We start from the raw sequence: 16,540 nt of genomic DNA on the forward strand, positions 1-16,540 counted from the left end.
CAGTATTTCTTGTGCTTTAGAATTCTCTTCCTCAAACTTTTTTTAAAATAACTTGCATCTTCTCTACATGTGTTTGGTGAGGCTAAGACTTAAAAATGTGTACAAATTAAGCAACTAAAACTTGGAATATTGTAGCCCAAGTGCTACTTCTAGTCATTGATTAGATAAGTATCAGATACATTTCCTCTAGATGATAAGAACAGATGTTTCTGTGGCGAAAGCACTGTAGGAGAGATCTCATAACCAGTTTTATAGAATCAAGGCATAATAAGATATAGTGATTTTGTTCCAGGTTTCACTCCAAATAATGAATGCTATTGAGTCAAGGGTCTTTGCAAATCTTATAACAATGTCTAAAATTCTGAAAATAATATACATACAATCTAAAAGACTAAATAGAAAGGCAATGGTGTCACCTAAAACACTTTTTAAATAATTCAGTTTATAGAATTCCTTTGTTGTTATAGTTCACATCAGTAACTGAATTAAGTAACAAGACAATCAGAAGAATTACATATACTTAATTTTCAAGTTAAGTAGTATTTCTCCCATGATTCACATTCATTTCACTTTAGACAAAAATGTGCACAAATTTAACTAAAGTCAAGAATTCCAAATCAACTTAAGAATTCCCAGTTTTAGTCTAACAAATATTTAATGTAAAAAATTCTACTTAACATGGTTGGAAAGGTGCTATTACTGATAAATACCAACATGCATTAACATGATTGGAAAAAAATACTGCATAGTATTTTGTTAGGCAGGTAATCCTTTCAGTATTGGGAGATGGAGGCTGGGAAACAAAAATTAAAAGCCAAAATACAACTAAAAATCCATTATTTTTTATGCTGATTATAAAGATGTCAAATAAAAAACAGAGTTCCAGTAACTTTCTTTGCCACAGTTCTTCATGTATTCTTTTTTTTCCTTTTGGTACTGGGGATCGAAACTGGGACCCTGCACTTGCAAGGCAGGTGCCAGAACCACTGAGCTAAATCCCCGGGCCTCTTCATGTATTCTTTACAATCTGACTTGCTCATGTTCACCAAACAGTTCAGTGTCCCTCTGTCAACCCCCAAGTGGTTACTAAAACCACCATGCAAAGTTATACTAAGCTGGACATTTGGCAAAGAACAGTATTACTGAGTATATGTGGTGGCACATAGCCACCAAAGTAAATGACACTCTGATAACATGACTTTTGTTTAAAGATATGTTTGCTATACACAGGCTGAAACTGACAATTCCAATCAATAATCTACATATTTTATGACATTAAATCTAAAATTAATGCAGAGTAATTCAACTTATATGTGGTACTTCAATACCACTAGATGCTACACTGTCTGATTTAAAACACTGGTTTGTTAATCATGTGATTAAAATTCAGGAATGATTTGCTCAGACAAATCACATCTGCTGAGGCGGCCTTGTCTGTCTCTTGGACATACATACTGAAAGCCACAGGAATGTTATAGGAAGGAATGTTATAGGAAAATTGAAAAAAAAAAAGAATTGTACAGCTTGGTTTTCAAAAAAGTTACCAACTGCCTGCAAAACTAACCCAGCACAATTTAAAAAGGAGAGAGAGAGAAAGAGAGAGAGAGAGAGAGAGAGGAGGAGAGAGATAAAGAATGAGGTTGCTTATGGAGGCCATAGCTTTGGTGACAATTAGAACCAAACTTTGTATCTGCAGTTGATCCAGACCTAAGCAGTTTGGTTGTCTCACATTCTCATTTATTTGCAGGGCTTTATGGCTACAGCATACTCTTCGCTCATGGCACACATGACAGAAACCTAGAAGAAAAGATGCAGACAAAAAAACTACTCAGAAGGCAATCATATAGAATATATACTTACTTCACCATATATTATTATATACTTGTGGATATTTTATATGGACTGACTTTGAAAAGGAGTAATCTAAAGCAAATAATCTACTTTCTTTACAGTTTTCTGAAACAGAATTTCTCAAATTGTGCTTTTACAAGACAACTTTCAAGAAACAGAAAAGAAGAACTATAAATATTTCAACACTTACTAGATGTTATACTTCAGAAAGCTGCAACAAAGAGTACATCTCCCTCACTCTTTAACGATCCTTAGCATCTTTTCTTATCCTTAAGAATAGATTATATGTAGATCTTCAAAGCAAACACGGAGTTGACAGTGTCCATGCAGCAAAAAATGAACTTCAATACTTCTTTGGTAATTGTTTTTGAAGGAGATCATTTTCAACATTTAAGCAGTACTTTTAAGAGACATTTCATAAGTAGTATTTTATACTAATTAGTTTAGTCCAAAGTTTTTATAAAATGGTTTAAAAAATAGTCTTTCCATAGATCTTTACCTGTACATCTTCACCTGCATTGTATTTTCCTTCTATTTCTTTGCCTAGTTCACCTTCTGGCAGTTTAAGATCCTCACGGACTTCACCAGTTTCTGTTAGCAGGGAAAGGTAACCATCCTGAATGCATATCAGCTATTAGAAGAAATTATATTATTTGCACTGATTAGATTATACCCATTTCTTTGTAATGTTTACATAAACTGCACCCCCCATTGATTTGTGTAAGTACACAGTAATACATTAACATTTTATATATTTAAAATGCCAAAATACAAATGTATAAAATTCAGAATAGAAGTTCAGTATAAGTCCCTTCCTTTCTGTACTCTCCCTGTTCAATCTCTGCATTATTAAACAGTGTAGCCTTCTTTATAGTGTATTCTGAAGCATTTATAATTAGGCACAATATAAATATAGTTGCTTTTCAATTGGGATTATTTTTCAGTAAGCTGTTTTTAGTTAATCATATCTTAGAAATCTTTCCAAATCAGAAAATGTAGATCTGCCTTAATCTAACTAACCACTACACAAGTGCATGGATATATTCTGACTGAAATTATTTTCCCATTAATGGATATACAAATTATTTTCAATATTACAAACAGTGTATTTTTAAATTTGATTATAAACAAAGTTAAGTGGAAAAATTCTGGTCCCCAGCTCACTGCTAATAAGATTTTTAAAAATCTGAGTAACTACTTTGAAGATAATGATACACAATGTATTAACTATTGTTATTCTCAGGCTGGGGATTTAGCTCAGTGGCTTGGCCGCCTGCCTCATGAGCACAAGGACCCGAGTTTGATCCCCGGTACCACTCCGCCAAAAAACAAAAAACCAAAAAAAAACTATTGTTATTCTCTTATTCTGTTACAAAAGTTGTTTTTTTTTTTTTTTTTGGTACCAGGGATCAAACTCTGGTCCTTGTGCTTGCGAGGCAGGCGGCGGCACCACTGAGCTAAATCCCTGGCCACAAAAGTTTTTTTTTTATAAAAAAACGAAACACTAGCTTATTGATAACATCAATACAAACAAACCCAGTCATCAACCTAATGTGCAAAAAGCAGTTTTGATATAATTAAATTTCTCTTATAGGAATAGGAAATAGCCCCACTCTTTCATTTTAAAAGCATACATGTCATCAGTGTACCTCAAATTCCAACACTTTTAAAAAATAATCACCCAGAATACCAGATGCTAACACATACAATAGGAGTCAAAAACATTGAAATGACTATCTGACATTTAACTGGATTTATTATGAAAGCTTAAGCAAAATTTACTGATAGAAAAGTTGCAAAAATAATGCAATGAAATCCCATATTCTTTACCAAGATTCACTGTGTTAATGTTTAATCACATAAACATTTTCTTTATATATATGCGATATAAAAAATTATCATTCTCATTTTTACTGAATCATTTCAGACTAAGTTTCATACAACATGACTTTTCAGCAATAAATACTTGAGTATTTTCCCCAAGAACAAGGACATACTCTTATAAAACCAATTTATTTTTTAAAATTGGGAAATTTAACACTCATAGCCTATTAACCAATAAACAGTCCACATTCAAATTTGTCAATTGTTCCAATATTGTTTTTGATAGTAACTTATCTCTCCAACTCCAGGATCACACTTTGTATTTATCTGGCTGTCAATACTGATTTTGTTTCTTTGAATTTGGAATAGTGTCTTCACCCTTTGTCATCCATGACGTTGACATTTTCTGATAAGCACAGGTTTACTGTTTTACAGAATGTTCTACAGTTTGGGTTTGTCTCACTGGTTTTTCAAGGTTCAGGTAATATAATTTTGGAAGGAATGATGGGTCCTCAAAAATGTCATGTGAGGCGGCAAATGATGGTGATGTTTCATTTCTCTTGATGCTAACTTTGATCATTTGGGTAAGGCGGTATATGTCATATTTTCCTACTCTAAAAGTATCCTTTTCCCCTTTGTAACTTGCAATCCTTAAATAAAAAAAGGCCAGTGACATCACTGTTAAGCCTCAAGCATACTTTTGGGTAATTTTTCATCTTTTCTTAAAGCACTCTCTGATACTAGAATTGGAAGGTGGGGGAGGTGAAGAGACTGTTAAAAGCCAATTCTAAACATTTCCTTCTGATCCTTCACCTTTAACCAAATCTACTCATTTGATAAATGTTAGATGTTTTTGAACAATATTTCTTTTGGTAGGGTGAGTAATCATTTTGATAATAGCAAGTAGGAAGAAGGCAGAGGTCAGGGTCAGGAAACTTGTAACAGAAGTGTTGGGTATGTGGTGGTCTACCAAGCTTCTGAGTAGTATATGAGATTTTACTGGTATCAGAATGTGGTGTCTTTTATTTCCTAAGAGAATACAGGCTTCCTTGGAAAAATAGGTGATTGAATGTCCAGAGTGGGAGGTATATAAGATGAACCTAGAGCAAGTTATTATACTAGAAAGTAAGGAGGTATCAAAGACCATTAATTAGCTGCATGTCAAAGGGACCTAGAATTTGAATAATCTCTGAGTGGCCAAAGACAGAACAATTTGGAATCCATAAAGATAATAACAATAGATTAAAACATACATTTTGTTTATTTGTTTTAGAGGCCAAAAATGTGGTTTAATTCACAAACACAAAGTTGTCCTCAGCATGGGTGGGTTCCATAGCAAGTTTTACGAACATTACATCTTAAATTTCTTACATCACAAAATATTATTTTTTCCTCAATATTTAAAAATGTAAAATCCATTCTTAGCTTGTGGGCCTTATAAAAAAGACAGCAGACCAGATTTGGTCCATGGGCTGTTATTTCCTGATCCTGCTCTAAGTCAGTTTCTAATGCTTTAAAAAATTATAGACATTTAATATATAATTTTTTTATCAGATTGATGAAAGTTTGATGATTTAATACTCTGAAAAATTGTAAATAAAGTCACAATGATTCAAATTACAAAAGAAAATATAGCTGAAAAAGCAAATGGGAAAAATAACTTTAAATATTCAAGTTTATAGTGAAAAAAGGTCATCTTTAGTAGATGGTAGGAACCAACACATTTTGTTTTGTTTTTTTTGTTTTTTAGTACCAGGGATTGAACTCAGGACCCTGCGCTTTCAAAGCAGGCAGCAGAACCACTGAGCTAAATCCCTGGCCCCGGGAACCAACTCATTTTGAAAACTGGTAACTGAAGGGAAAGAATCAGGCATTTATGCTGGATTTCTTTGTGTATATAATATATATATATATATATATATCACACATATACATACATATACAGTAGATACACTATAACTCAAGGTAAACAAAAAAATGATGAAAGAAATTTTTTATATTTTGGCTTTTAAAAATGAAGGCATGAAGCTGGTCATGGTGACACCCGTAATCTCAGCACTCTGGGAGGCTGAGGCAGGATTTCAATTGGAGCCCCATGTGGGCTACTCAGTGATCTAGCAAGACCCTGTCTCAAAATAAAGAATAAAAAGGGGCTGAGATATAGCTCAGTGTGAAGGCCCTGCCTTCAATTCCTAGCACCACAAAACCAAAACCAAAACCAAATCAAATCAAACAAACAAAGCACCCAGGAAGATCAAATCACTACTTATCACTACTTTGCCTCCGTTATAGATAGTATCTATGATAATATTACAAAAAGGGAACAAATTTACTTGATGGTCATACAGAACATCACCTATGGAACAGTCTTGTTAAAAAAATAAATGAGGATAAAAACATAAAGCTAAACTAAATCTGACCAAGCCTCCTCATCATCTCACTATCAAGTTTTAAGAAATACAAGCAATAGAAGAACATGTTAAACAACAAGGAAATGCAATTAGCAAAATCCAAGTAATGAGAAAGTCAACAGAACAAATGACCCAGTCTCTTCATCAAAAAATTGCAGACACACACACAACCCAAGTGTGTATGTGAGAAAAGAGAACATACAGGTTTAAGAGATATATCAATCAATTTCATGTGTAGACCTTACTTAGGTCTTGATTTAGGTAAACTATAAAACAAAAATAATAACAACATTCTATAAAGCAAAACAAAGAAAATGTAGATACCAATGGGATATTTGATGATATTAAAGAACTAATAACTTTTTAGGTGTGATAATTTTTGTAGTTCTTACCTTTTAGACAATACTTTTTTTTCTCTTAAATTCTTTCATTAGTACATTTTAGGTAAACAATACATTTGCATTTATCATTGGGTGCTTGTACCTCTACATGATGTATCTTGGTTCTTATTTTTTCCCCATTACCTGTGTACCTTTCACCCCCTCCACCCTTCCCTATTTACACACTTTGTTTCAATTTTTTTCTTTTCTCATTTTTCCTTTCCCTTTCCTTTTCCCTTCCCCTCCCACCACCCCTACCCTTTTGGACCTTTTCTTCCTATTTCAAATTATCAATTATTCACTTTAATCATTTTAATTCTTATTTACACTTTCAGTTTCTCACATTAGAGAAACTATTTGGTATTTACATATGTGTGTCCTATTTATTTCACTTATGAGTATGGCCTCAATATGCATTCATCTAGCTGTAAATGTCTCTAATTTCTCGTTCTTTATGGCTGAGTAGTACTCCATTTTATAAAAAAATCCCACATCTTCTTTATTTAGTTTCCAGGTGATGGGCACTTGGACTGTTTCCAAGTTTTAGCAATTACAAACTGTGCCGCTATAAACATGGGTGCACATATATTGCTGTGGTATGATTTTTTAAATTCTTTTGGGAAGATCCCCAGCAGGGGAATAGCTGGGTCAAATGGGACCTCTAGCCTGAGTTCTTTGAAGTATCACCATACTGATTCCCACAGTGGTTGCACCAATCTGCACTCCCACCAACAATGGAGAAGAGTTCCTTTCTCTCCACACCCCCACCAGCATTTGTTGTTGGTTGATTTCTTGACAGGAGCCATTCTTTCTGGGGTGAGGTGGAATCTCAGTGTTGTTTTCATCTGCATCTCTTGAATGACCAGTGATGTTGAACATTTTTTTCAAATATTTATTTGCTGCTTTTACTTCTTTGTCTGAAAAATGTCTGTTCATTTCAGATGTCCATTTTTGAATTGGGTCTTTGAATTTGAGGAGTCTGATTTTTTTCAGTTCTTTATATATTCTAGATGGTAGTCTTTTGTCTAAGGTACAGCTGCTGAAATTTTTTTCCCAGATTGTAGGTTGTGTCTTAGCTCTGTTGGTGGTTTCTCTTGCAGTGCAGAAGCTTTTTAATAAGATGAGATCCCAGTTGTTGATTCTTTGTGCTAGTTCTTGTGCTCTGAGGATTTGTTCATAAAGTCTTTTCCTATGCCAATGTCTTCAAGAGTTCTACCTAATTTATCTTCCAGCAAGTTTAGTGTTTCTGTCTTAATATTTAGATCTTTAATCCACTTCGATCTTAGTTTAGTGCATGGTGATAGGTATGGGTCTAGTTTTAATCTTTGGCAGGTTGAAATACAGTTTTTCCAACACCATTTATTAAATAGACTATCTTTCCTCTAATGAGGGTGGTTGGCTCCTTTGTCAAAAATGAGGTGGCTGAGTATGTCTGGAGTTGTTTCTGTGTCTTCTAATGTATTCCACTGATCCTCAGGTCTGTTTCTTTGCCAGTACCATGCTGTTTTTATCACAGTAGCTTTGTAGTATAGTTTCAAGTTGGGGATTGTGATACCCCCAGCCATGTCTCTGTTGCCCAGAATTGCTTTTGCTATTCTAGGTCTCTTCTGGTTCCAAATAAATTTTTGGATTGTTTTCTCTAGTTCTGTGAAGTATATTGTTGGAATTTCAATTGGCATTGCATTAAATCTACATAGTAGTTTTGGAAGTATGGCCATTTTCACCATATTGGTTCTTCCTCCCCAGGAACAAGGGATGTCTTTCCATTTTCTTCTATCCTCCTCGATCTCCTTTTTTAGAGAGCTTTAGTTTTCAGTGTAGAGGTCTTTTGCTTCTTTTGTTAGATTGATTCCTAGCCCTAATTTCTCTCTCAGTGAGTCTGCTATTTGTGTATAAGAAGGTTATTGTCTTTTTAGTGTTGATCTTATATCCAGCTACTCTACTGAATCTGTCAATTAAGCCTAGAAGTCTTTTGGCCGAGTTTTTTGGGTCTTCTATGTAAAGTATCATATCATCAGCAAATAATGACAGTTTAACTTCTTCCTTTCCTATCTTTATTCCTTTTATTTCTTTCCCTTTTCTAATTGCTGAGGCTAATGTTTCCAGAACTATATTGAACAGGAGTGGTGATAGTGGGCATCCTTAGACAAGTAAAATATTTGGAAGGTAAAATAGTATCTAGGATTAGCTTCAAAATAATCCAGAGGCAGTGTATAGGAAACTAGGTGATATGTCCATGGGATTCTGGTACTTTGAAACTTCTTACAATAAAAAGTAAAATGAAAAAATGCTTTGGTGTATCAAAATTCTAGAAAGAGCATTATAATCACTAAATTTTGAGATGTACAGTGAGCTAAGGAAGCAAAGGATGAACTAAAGTGAAGGGTATAGAGGCAGTTAGTGACTACTGACTCTGTCCATGATACAGCCTGAAAAGGAAGAAGATCAACAGTGAATGGAGAAATTGTAAGCAAACTTTTATCTTTGCCCACATTGCATTACTGGTATATAAAAGAAGGTTGGAGAAGATAAATCATCACTACAGTGCTTTCTTAGCCCTAATTTCTGAATTTAGTTTCTCAAATCTATTTTAAAACAATCAGAGTTGTTTAGGTAGGTAACACCTTTCTACTTCTTCTTTCCTTCCACTCAGCACTCTTAAGCTACTTCCCTGAGTTGCTGGCTCCCAGTGTAGAGACTGGTAGAGATTATTTTGTTTGTTTGTGTGTGTTTGTGTAGCAGGGGAAGTTGCTGGGGATTGAACCCAGGGCCTCACAGATGCTAGGCAAGCACTCTGCCACTGAGCTACATCCCTAGCCTGAGACTGAATTTTTGGGCATATTATTATACCATCTAAGCAAATAACACTATCATCAACTGGGTTGTTATCTGACCCACCTAATCATGAAGTTGGGTATGGACTCCATCAGCAAGTGAAAGTAGCACATATGAGTTCATGTTGAGCAGATCCTAAAGATACAAACAAGTTGTACTAAATGGCTCAGACTCAAAGTGGCTGAGACTCAGAAAGTACCTTCTCTTCCTATACTGACACTTTCCCCCAAATGAACTCGCACAAATGGGTGAGAGAGGGAATTTCTTATTACCAGGTAACTATGAAAAAAACATTCAGAATGGTTTCTAGGTGGCTATTATTATTCAGAGGTGGCCCTGAATAACAGTGGGAAATGGGGAGAATTTAAAGAACTAGCCCTGAAAGAACAGAGAAGCAGAGGTGTGGACTTACAATGACTTTAGGTAAGAGTTAAGAGTTTGGCTCCAAGGTTTAGGACATTGAAGTTTAATCTTGATTGTCAACCTAACTGGCTTAAGAAACCCTAAGAAAGTAGTAAGGCATACTTCTGGAATGCCTATAAGGGAATTTCCAGAGTCAACTGGCATGTGGGACAGCACACTGAGGTGAGAGACCTGAGTGTGTGTGGCACCAGCCAATAGGCTAGGGACAGAACAAAAGTGAAGGAGGAAGCTGCTAGCATAGGCTCTCTCACTCTCTCTCTGCTTCCCAATGGCCATGAGGTGAGCACTTCTGCCCTACCCTACCCTTCCACCATCGTGTTCTGCCTCATCACAGGTCTAAATAATCTAAAGCAAAGGTGCCAGCCAGTCTTGGACTGGAACCTCTGAAACTGTGATCCAAAATAAACTTTTCCTCTTGTAAGTTGATTTTCTCAGATATTTAGTCACAGCTATGCAAAGCTAACACAGACTCTGCTAGAACAAGATATGAAAAAGCCTGACAAGTCTAGAGAAGTGGTATACGGATAGACCTCTTCACATATGTTAACTATGAGAATGTGCCCACATGAATGCTCACCAAAGGGCATCTGCTACAGACAAGGCTTTAAATAATCAGGTAGAAATTATGATTCTCTTTGACATTCAGCTTGCCTTTTTGTTGTTGGAGGGTTTTCTGTTTTGTTTTGGTTTGGTTTTTTTGACTTTTTGAGACAAGGTCTCACTGTGTAGTCCAGGTTTGCCTTGAACTCACTATGTACCCCCAGGCTGGCCTCGAACTCATGCCAATCCTCCCACCTCAGCCTCCAGAGGGCTGGGATTAAAAGGCATGTGCTACCATGCCCTGTGCATTCACCTTTTTTTTGCTGTTGTTGCAGTCCTTGCCAGTGTCTCAATGACACAAGTTTTCTCTCACTAAGCCTGATCTGACTGTAGCCACTACTGAGAACCTCACAGAAGAGAGACCAATACAGGTTCCCCGATAAGGTTCCATTTCCCAAAGGAAACAGTTAGCTCCCTGATAACACTGTACCCTATCTACTATAGAAGAGGCTATGATTTGGACTGATTGCAATGGACTCCTAGTCTATATATGGATTTGCCTGTCCTGTCTGTAGTGCTTCTGCTAAAATCCTGGATTTTAGCATGCCTCATTCTCACATGGCAGCACTTCTAAAACACTTGCTTTGCAGACAAAATAATGAGAACATGGGTGACGCTCAGAGAACTGGTCCATATACCCAGAAATCCAAAACAGCTTGCCTGTGTGGACTGGCCTACTGAAAACTGCTTTATGGCACCTGCTAGAAGATACTATGTGGGCCCATGGACTTATTTTATAGGTTGCAATATATTTCCATATATGGTGCTATTTTTCTCATAGGTAGAATACACAGATCGAGGAACCAAAGGTGGTGGCAAAATGTTTGCTTCTTATCCCTGAAATACGGGGCTCTCCTGCTTTAGAGGTTTTTCTATTCCCAAAGAAACTGCTTTCACAAGGGAGCACAAGAATTTTACAGAATACGTTAAAAATCATAAAAAGAGTTTAAGTTCAGGAAAATTCATAGCAGCATTATTTTCTTTGTCATTGTTTTCAATTGCACAATAAAATTCAACTCAGATATCTTAACATCCGGAAGACTTATCACTCATTTGAACAATACACTTAATAGTCATAATTTTGGCAATTCACCAATAATCTAAATCTTCATAATATGTACTTGATGTGTCTTGTACTAAATTGTTTTCCTCCTTAGAAAATGGTCTTCAAATGACAGATAAAACTTGCAGAATGCAGAAAGGGCATTTAGCTTGTGGGTGGGGTGCATAGCAACAAAGAACTTTGTAAAAAAATATGATTCAAGAGAGTATAGGAGTCAGAGCAGGTGTTTCTATATTTATCAATTTGGAGATTCCCAAAGGTATCTGAATGTATTTGAATTTTACACCATCACTGAGCCCTAAACAACAGTAACTACTTTTAGAAGAAGTAATGGAAATTAGCAATTCTAATCCAAGCTAATCTTGGAAAGGAAGATTCAGAAGACAAAATTTTTTTTCACCTAAACTTATTTTAAAAATACATAAAATTAAAACTAAATATTAATATGTTTTTAAGAGATTTACTGTTTAATTATTACAAAGAACAGATATACTATACATATTTCACTTCAGCTGACTGCCAAGCTGACACTCAAAATATTGAATTCAACAAATACAAAGAAATACACATAGCCAAATAACAATAAAAGTAGGAATTTAATCAAGGCTCTCGGGCAGATAAGTGAAGACTAGCACAGCAAAACAAATATAATGGGAAAGGTTCACAGAACTATTTTTTAAAAATGAACAGAAATAAGTATCATATATTGACTTGATAATGAGGAAGATGTGGATATTTACAACTCCAGGCATTGTTGTAAGTATTAAGACTCAAAGTGATCCTATGAGAGTTTATGATTTGGATTCTTATTTTATTAATAAGTGGAGGCAAGAGAGATTAAATAACTTGCCAACCAAGGTTACACACCTGTTAAATGCTGTAATAAGGATCTGGACCTAAATAGTCTTCAAAAATTATCCTTTAATCCACTGTGCTATCTGGACCACATAAGGGCTGAGAATAGGGTAAAAAGTGAGATACTTGTCTTGGTGTAAAATTAAGAAGGTATCAAAAAAAAAAGTGATCAAATATTTTAATGTATTTTAAAATAAGAATGTAAAAATTGCATGAACAAAATATCGAAATTTAAATGAAAAGAGGATTAAAATTACAAATGTTTCCTTTTGCATAGAGGTTATTGCTATGAGCTTTAGCACTGGTTCTACAACTGTCTTTGTTTAAACTTTTGCACCCAAGACAAAGGCCTCATTCACTCCATTTGTTAAACCCCAGCCTGGACCCCTATGAACAAAAAGTCCTCATTAAATTTTTCCTTTATGTTAAATTTTGAGCTCCAAACAATGATTGGCTAATTTTATCATATTAATAATTACATGAACTATTGCTATCTTTCTGAAACATGCATCAGGCAAAAGCATTCTATACTGCATGAATATTACTGGCTATAATAAATACTGAATATTCAAAGTATTCCCACTTTAGCTCGAGAAGAAAAACTCATTTTGGAAAAAGAAAATTCTATGCTTAATCTGGTTCACTATTTTTATCATAATGCCATAATGAATAATGCAATTATAATGCATGCATGTAATTAACAAGTGTTTATTGAACAATTACTATATAACACCTAAATTCAGCGATCCAATAATAAGTGGAATTTAAACATAGGATAGATAAGCAGAACAGTACTACTGTTTGATACATATGTACTTATGGGTACATTTTCTCAGTTATTCTTCACATTGTTTTTGTTTTATAGATTGGAAGACAAAGGCTTAAAGAAGTTTCATACTTGTCCAAAGTCACTGAACTAGTTAAGTGGCAGAACGAGACCTGCTTGATTTAAAAAATCCACTTGAGGTTATACCAAGCCAATTTAAGTGTTTTTTTTGTTTTTTTCTTTTAGCCAATTTAAGTTTTTACAAAAACTCCAAAGCAATCTGAAAAACATTATTAAGTAGGAAAGTAAAATTACAAAAATGTTTACTAGATTAAAATTACATAAAAAAATGTTGCATTCAGGCAGAATAAAAGGAAATCCTTGGGTTAATCCAGTTGATTACATTCTTTAAAATTTTACATAATACAATAAAAGGTATGGAAAAGAAATCAGTTTAAGTTGAATAGAAAAATTCTAACTCACATTTTTCATTATATAAATTGAACAGAAGAGTTCAGTATATGGTATGCTTGATACAGACATTAAAGATTTTCAAGAACTGCTTTGGTTATGATTAATCTGAGCTTTCACATCCTATGAAGTCAACTGTTTCAGTTGTCATCAGTATTCCAAATAACAAAACGTTATTAAATATGACCAATCTGAAAATATAACTGAATCTAAAACTTTAACTTTATACATTCAATTTTGCAAAAAGTGAAATAGCACGATCACTGAATATAAGTAAAATAATTACATAGTTTTTGTATGTTCTTTACCATATTCAGTGACTATGTATTAGATATTATGTTTTTATTTTCTTTTTTGTGGTACTGGGACTCAAACCAAGGACTTGTGTGTACTATGCAAGTGCTCTACCAAAGAACTACATCCCTAGCCCTTTAAAAATGTTTTATTTTGAGACATAGTCTTGCTAAATTGTCCATATTGGTCTTGAACTTGTGATACCTCTGCCTCAGCCTCCTGAACAGCTGAGATCATAGGCATAAGCACCACACCTAGCTTATTGTCTATATTTATGGCTTTCAACTTATTTTCCTACTTAAGACTATCAAATTCTGACTCACCTTCATTAATACAAAAACTTGGTTGTTAAAACATGAATTCCAATAATTTTTTTGAAAGCCTTAGGTTTGATTAGTAAAAAGAAATAAAATATCAAGAAGGAAGTTATCTAAATTTGAAATATTTTACAATATTAAGAAAAGTAATTTTATTAAACATTGGCAAAAAATTACTATATTTCTCCAATTTGTAAGATAGGTGGTGCCTAATATGCTAACTGGTTAGAAAAACCTACAAAATACTCTTTGGCTTTGTTAAATTACTACTGCTAGTAGAAAGTATTTGTATCTTTAAGAAACAAGCAACATTCTAAAGAAAATTTGTACTTACTTGATAATCATTTCTTTTAATATTTGGAACATCCATGTTGTGAGTAGAAGGGCAAATATCTTCGTATTTTTTCCCTGTGAAAATATCAATTCCAACAAGGTGTACCTAAAAGAGGAAAACAGGAAACCTGTTTAATCTCTGCCAAGTATGTCATTCATTACATACACAAGGGCACAATGCCAATGCTGATTAAGATAGATTCTTTCTCCTTTTTCCAAGGTCCTCTAATTTTACTTTCTTAAAAAAATGTGGTGATAGAATTGAGAGGCAGTAAACACTAAACAGTATTATGTCAAGACATTACAATATATAATTATGAGTAATTGTAAGAAAAATAAGGTAAGTTGCTTAGAACTGTTAGAATAGGTTTTCTCAATTGTGATTGAATAGAACTTTTAGGTAACCAAGATTCAAGAAAGTTTCAATGCCCAGTTAATAAAACATAAAGGTGCAAAACCATTTAGTAAATGAAGGAAAAAAAATGTCATTACAAAATTTATAGAACTCTCATGATCTGTAACGTAATATAAATGATCAAAATCTCAATGATTAATCCAAAGAATGACTTAGAAGGACACTTACTTTGGCATGACCGTGCTTTCCAGTTTTGGAAGTTGACATCTCCACTATTTTGCAGGGTCGTCCTTTGAGCACCACGAAGCCGTTTTTGCGCAGGGCCGAGCACTGCATAGGGTAAGTGCTGGAAGCACCGGCATCACCAGTAGTGAAATCAATTTCGTCCGCCATGGTGGGCTGGGGAGATGGTTAATTTTTCCGTGGGAACTATGCAAAAAGTTTTAGTTTGCTTTTTAACAAGGGGGTACGAGAGAAGGGTAATGTCTCATTTCAGGCAGGTTAGGTGCCAAGCATCACGGCCTGTTATTTTTCCATTTATATAAATAACACCCACTCAAGACTAGTGGGCCCTAACTCTTGTCCTCTACAAACTTTTCCAAGCATCGGTGGGGTGGCAGGAAGGGAAGCCGCAGAGCAGCTGGCTGGGGTGGGGAGACACCCGCGCTGGGGACAGCAGGTCGCGGTGCCCATCGCCCTACTGCACAAGCCCGCGACCTTCCCGTACCGCGCCGTGGGGCCCTCCGCCGCCGCCCTGCTCCCACCGCGGGGGCCCAGCCCAGGCCGCACGTCCCCGCCCGGGTGTGGGCAATCGGGCCGGCCAGCAGCACTGGCCATCGGGCAGCGGCACGCACTCCGCCCTGCACTCGCAGTGCCGCCGCCCGGCAGCACCGCGCCCCCGGTACTGCTGACATCCCCGGGCCGGCTCGGCTCGGCCCAGCACTGCAAGGGCCTGACTGAGCCCCGGCGGTCCCGCGCTCGCCTCCCTTCTCCCGTCCATCTTTCCTCCTTGCCTCTATCAGCGCTCAGCTCTGGCCACCCGCCTCAGCCCTGCCTGGTCCAGTCCCAGCCCCGCCAGCTTTTCCCCAGATCTTCACCTTTTAGTTGGCTCACAGCGTCTTTCGCCTGCTTAGCCGCGCCGGTCCCCAGCAGCTGCTGCGGCGGCGGCGGTGGCGGCCGCAGCAGCTCCAAGAGACAGGGCGGGGCCGCCACACTTTCCACACCCCGGCCACCCCACTTTTTCCCGCCCCCACCCCAGCCCCACTTCCGGGATAGGCCCCGGCGCGTCACAGGCACCGCCCTCCAGGGCTACCATTGGCTACAAGATACCCGAGGCCCCGCCCAGTCACGTGAAGAGCGCCCTGGCAACCCCACGTGCTGTGGATTAGTGCATTTCCGGCGTGAAGTGTCTTTTGAGGAGTGTGGCTGCTGAGGAAAAACTCGCCGGCGAGGCGGCCCGCTCTCTTCACAGTTAGTTCGGGCCCTGGGCGACGTTAATGGGAATCTACCAAGCACGCAGTGGCCCCTGCCCTCAGGTGCGTGGTAGTTGTCACGTGATGTTTTTCAGAACTCGGGACTCGCGCGAATTCTCCGAGTGGCCCGCGAGGCTGTGGAGGGAACTTAGCGTTCGAGCTTCGGGTTCAGCGTGTAACCCTCCTTGGGGTTGAAACCCATGCGTGTTCCTAAGAGAGCACAGGTGCAGCATTTTACTAACGGGCGCCGAATCGTGAGCTCCATGCATGAGAGCTGTCCACTCCATGGT

The 16,540-nt window shown here is 36.8% G+C and overlaps 1 protein-coding gene across 2 annotated transcripts; it reads right to left on the bottom strand.

Annotated features, from left to right (window-relative positions):
- Window positions 1–913: 913 nt before the first annotated feature.
- Window positions 914–16,039, bottom strand: Eif5a2 (eukaryotic translation initiation factor 5A2). Of its 2 annotated transcripts, none has more exons than XM_004834590.3 (5): window positions 15,876–16,039; window positions 15,007–15,207; window positions 14,425–14,529; window positions 2,351–2,482; window positions 914–1,797 (listed from the first exon to the last, which is right to left on the bottom strand). In XM_004834590.3, exons 2-5 carry the CDS (start codon window positions 15,169–15,171, stop codon window positions 1,738–1,740), a joined length of 462 nt encoding a protein of 153 aa, XP_004834647.1. In that variant the 5' UTR covers window positions 15,172–15,207; window positions 15,876–16,039; the 3' UTR covers window positions 914–1,737. The 2 variants fall into 2 exon arrangements, with proteins under 2 accessions (XP_004834647.1, XP_004834648.1); XM_004834591.3 differs by having other exon boundaries at window positions 15,007–15,177; window positions 15,876–16,025.
- Between the last annotated feature and the right edge of the window lie 501 nt (window positions 16,040–16,540).

The sequence above is a fragment of the Heterocephalus glaber genome, unplaced genomic scaffold (genome assembly GCF_053883595.1).
Source record: "Heterocephalus glaber isolate CG9 unplaced genomic scaffold, H.glaber_assembly_v1.0 deba00001504, whole genome shotgun sequence".
NCBI classification, from domain to species: Eukaryota; Metazoa; Chordata; class Mammalia; order Rodentia; family Bathyergidae; genus Heterocephalus; species Heterocephalus glaber.

Bases quoted from the DNA above. Each gene is read 5' to 3' on its own strand.
- Eif5a2 (XM_004834590.3), bottom strand. From the start codon at position 15,171: ATGGCGGACGAAATTGATTTCACTACTGGTGATGCCGGTGCTTCCAGC. The intron at 14,530-15,006 runs GTAAGTGTCCTT...TTCCTCTTTTAG, and splicing joins GAAAGCACGGTCATGCCAAA to GTACACCTTGTTGGAATTGA. The intron at 2,483-14,424 runs GTAAGTACAAAT...TTCTTCTAATAG, and splicing joins TTAAAAGAAATGATTATCAA to CTGATATGCATTCAGGATGG.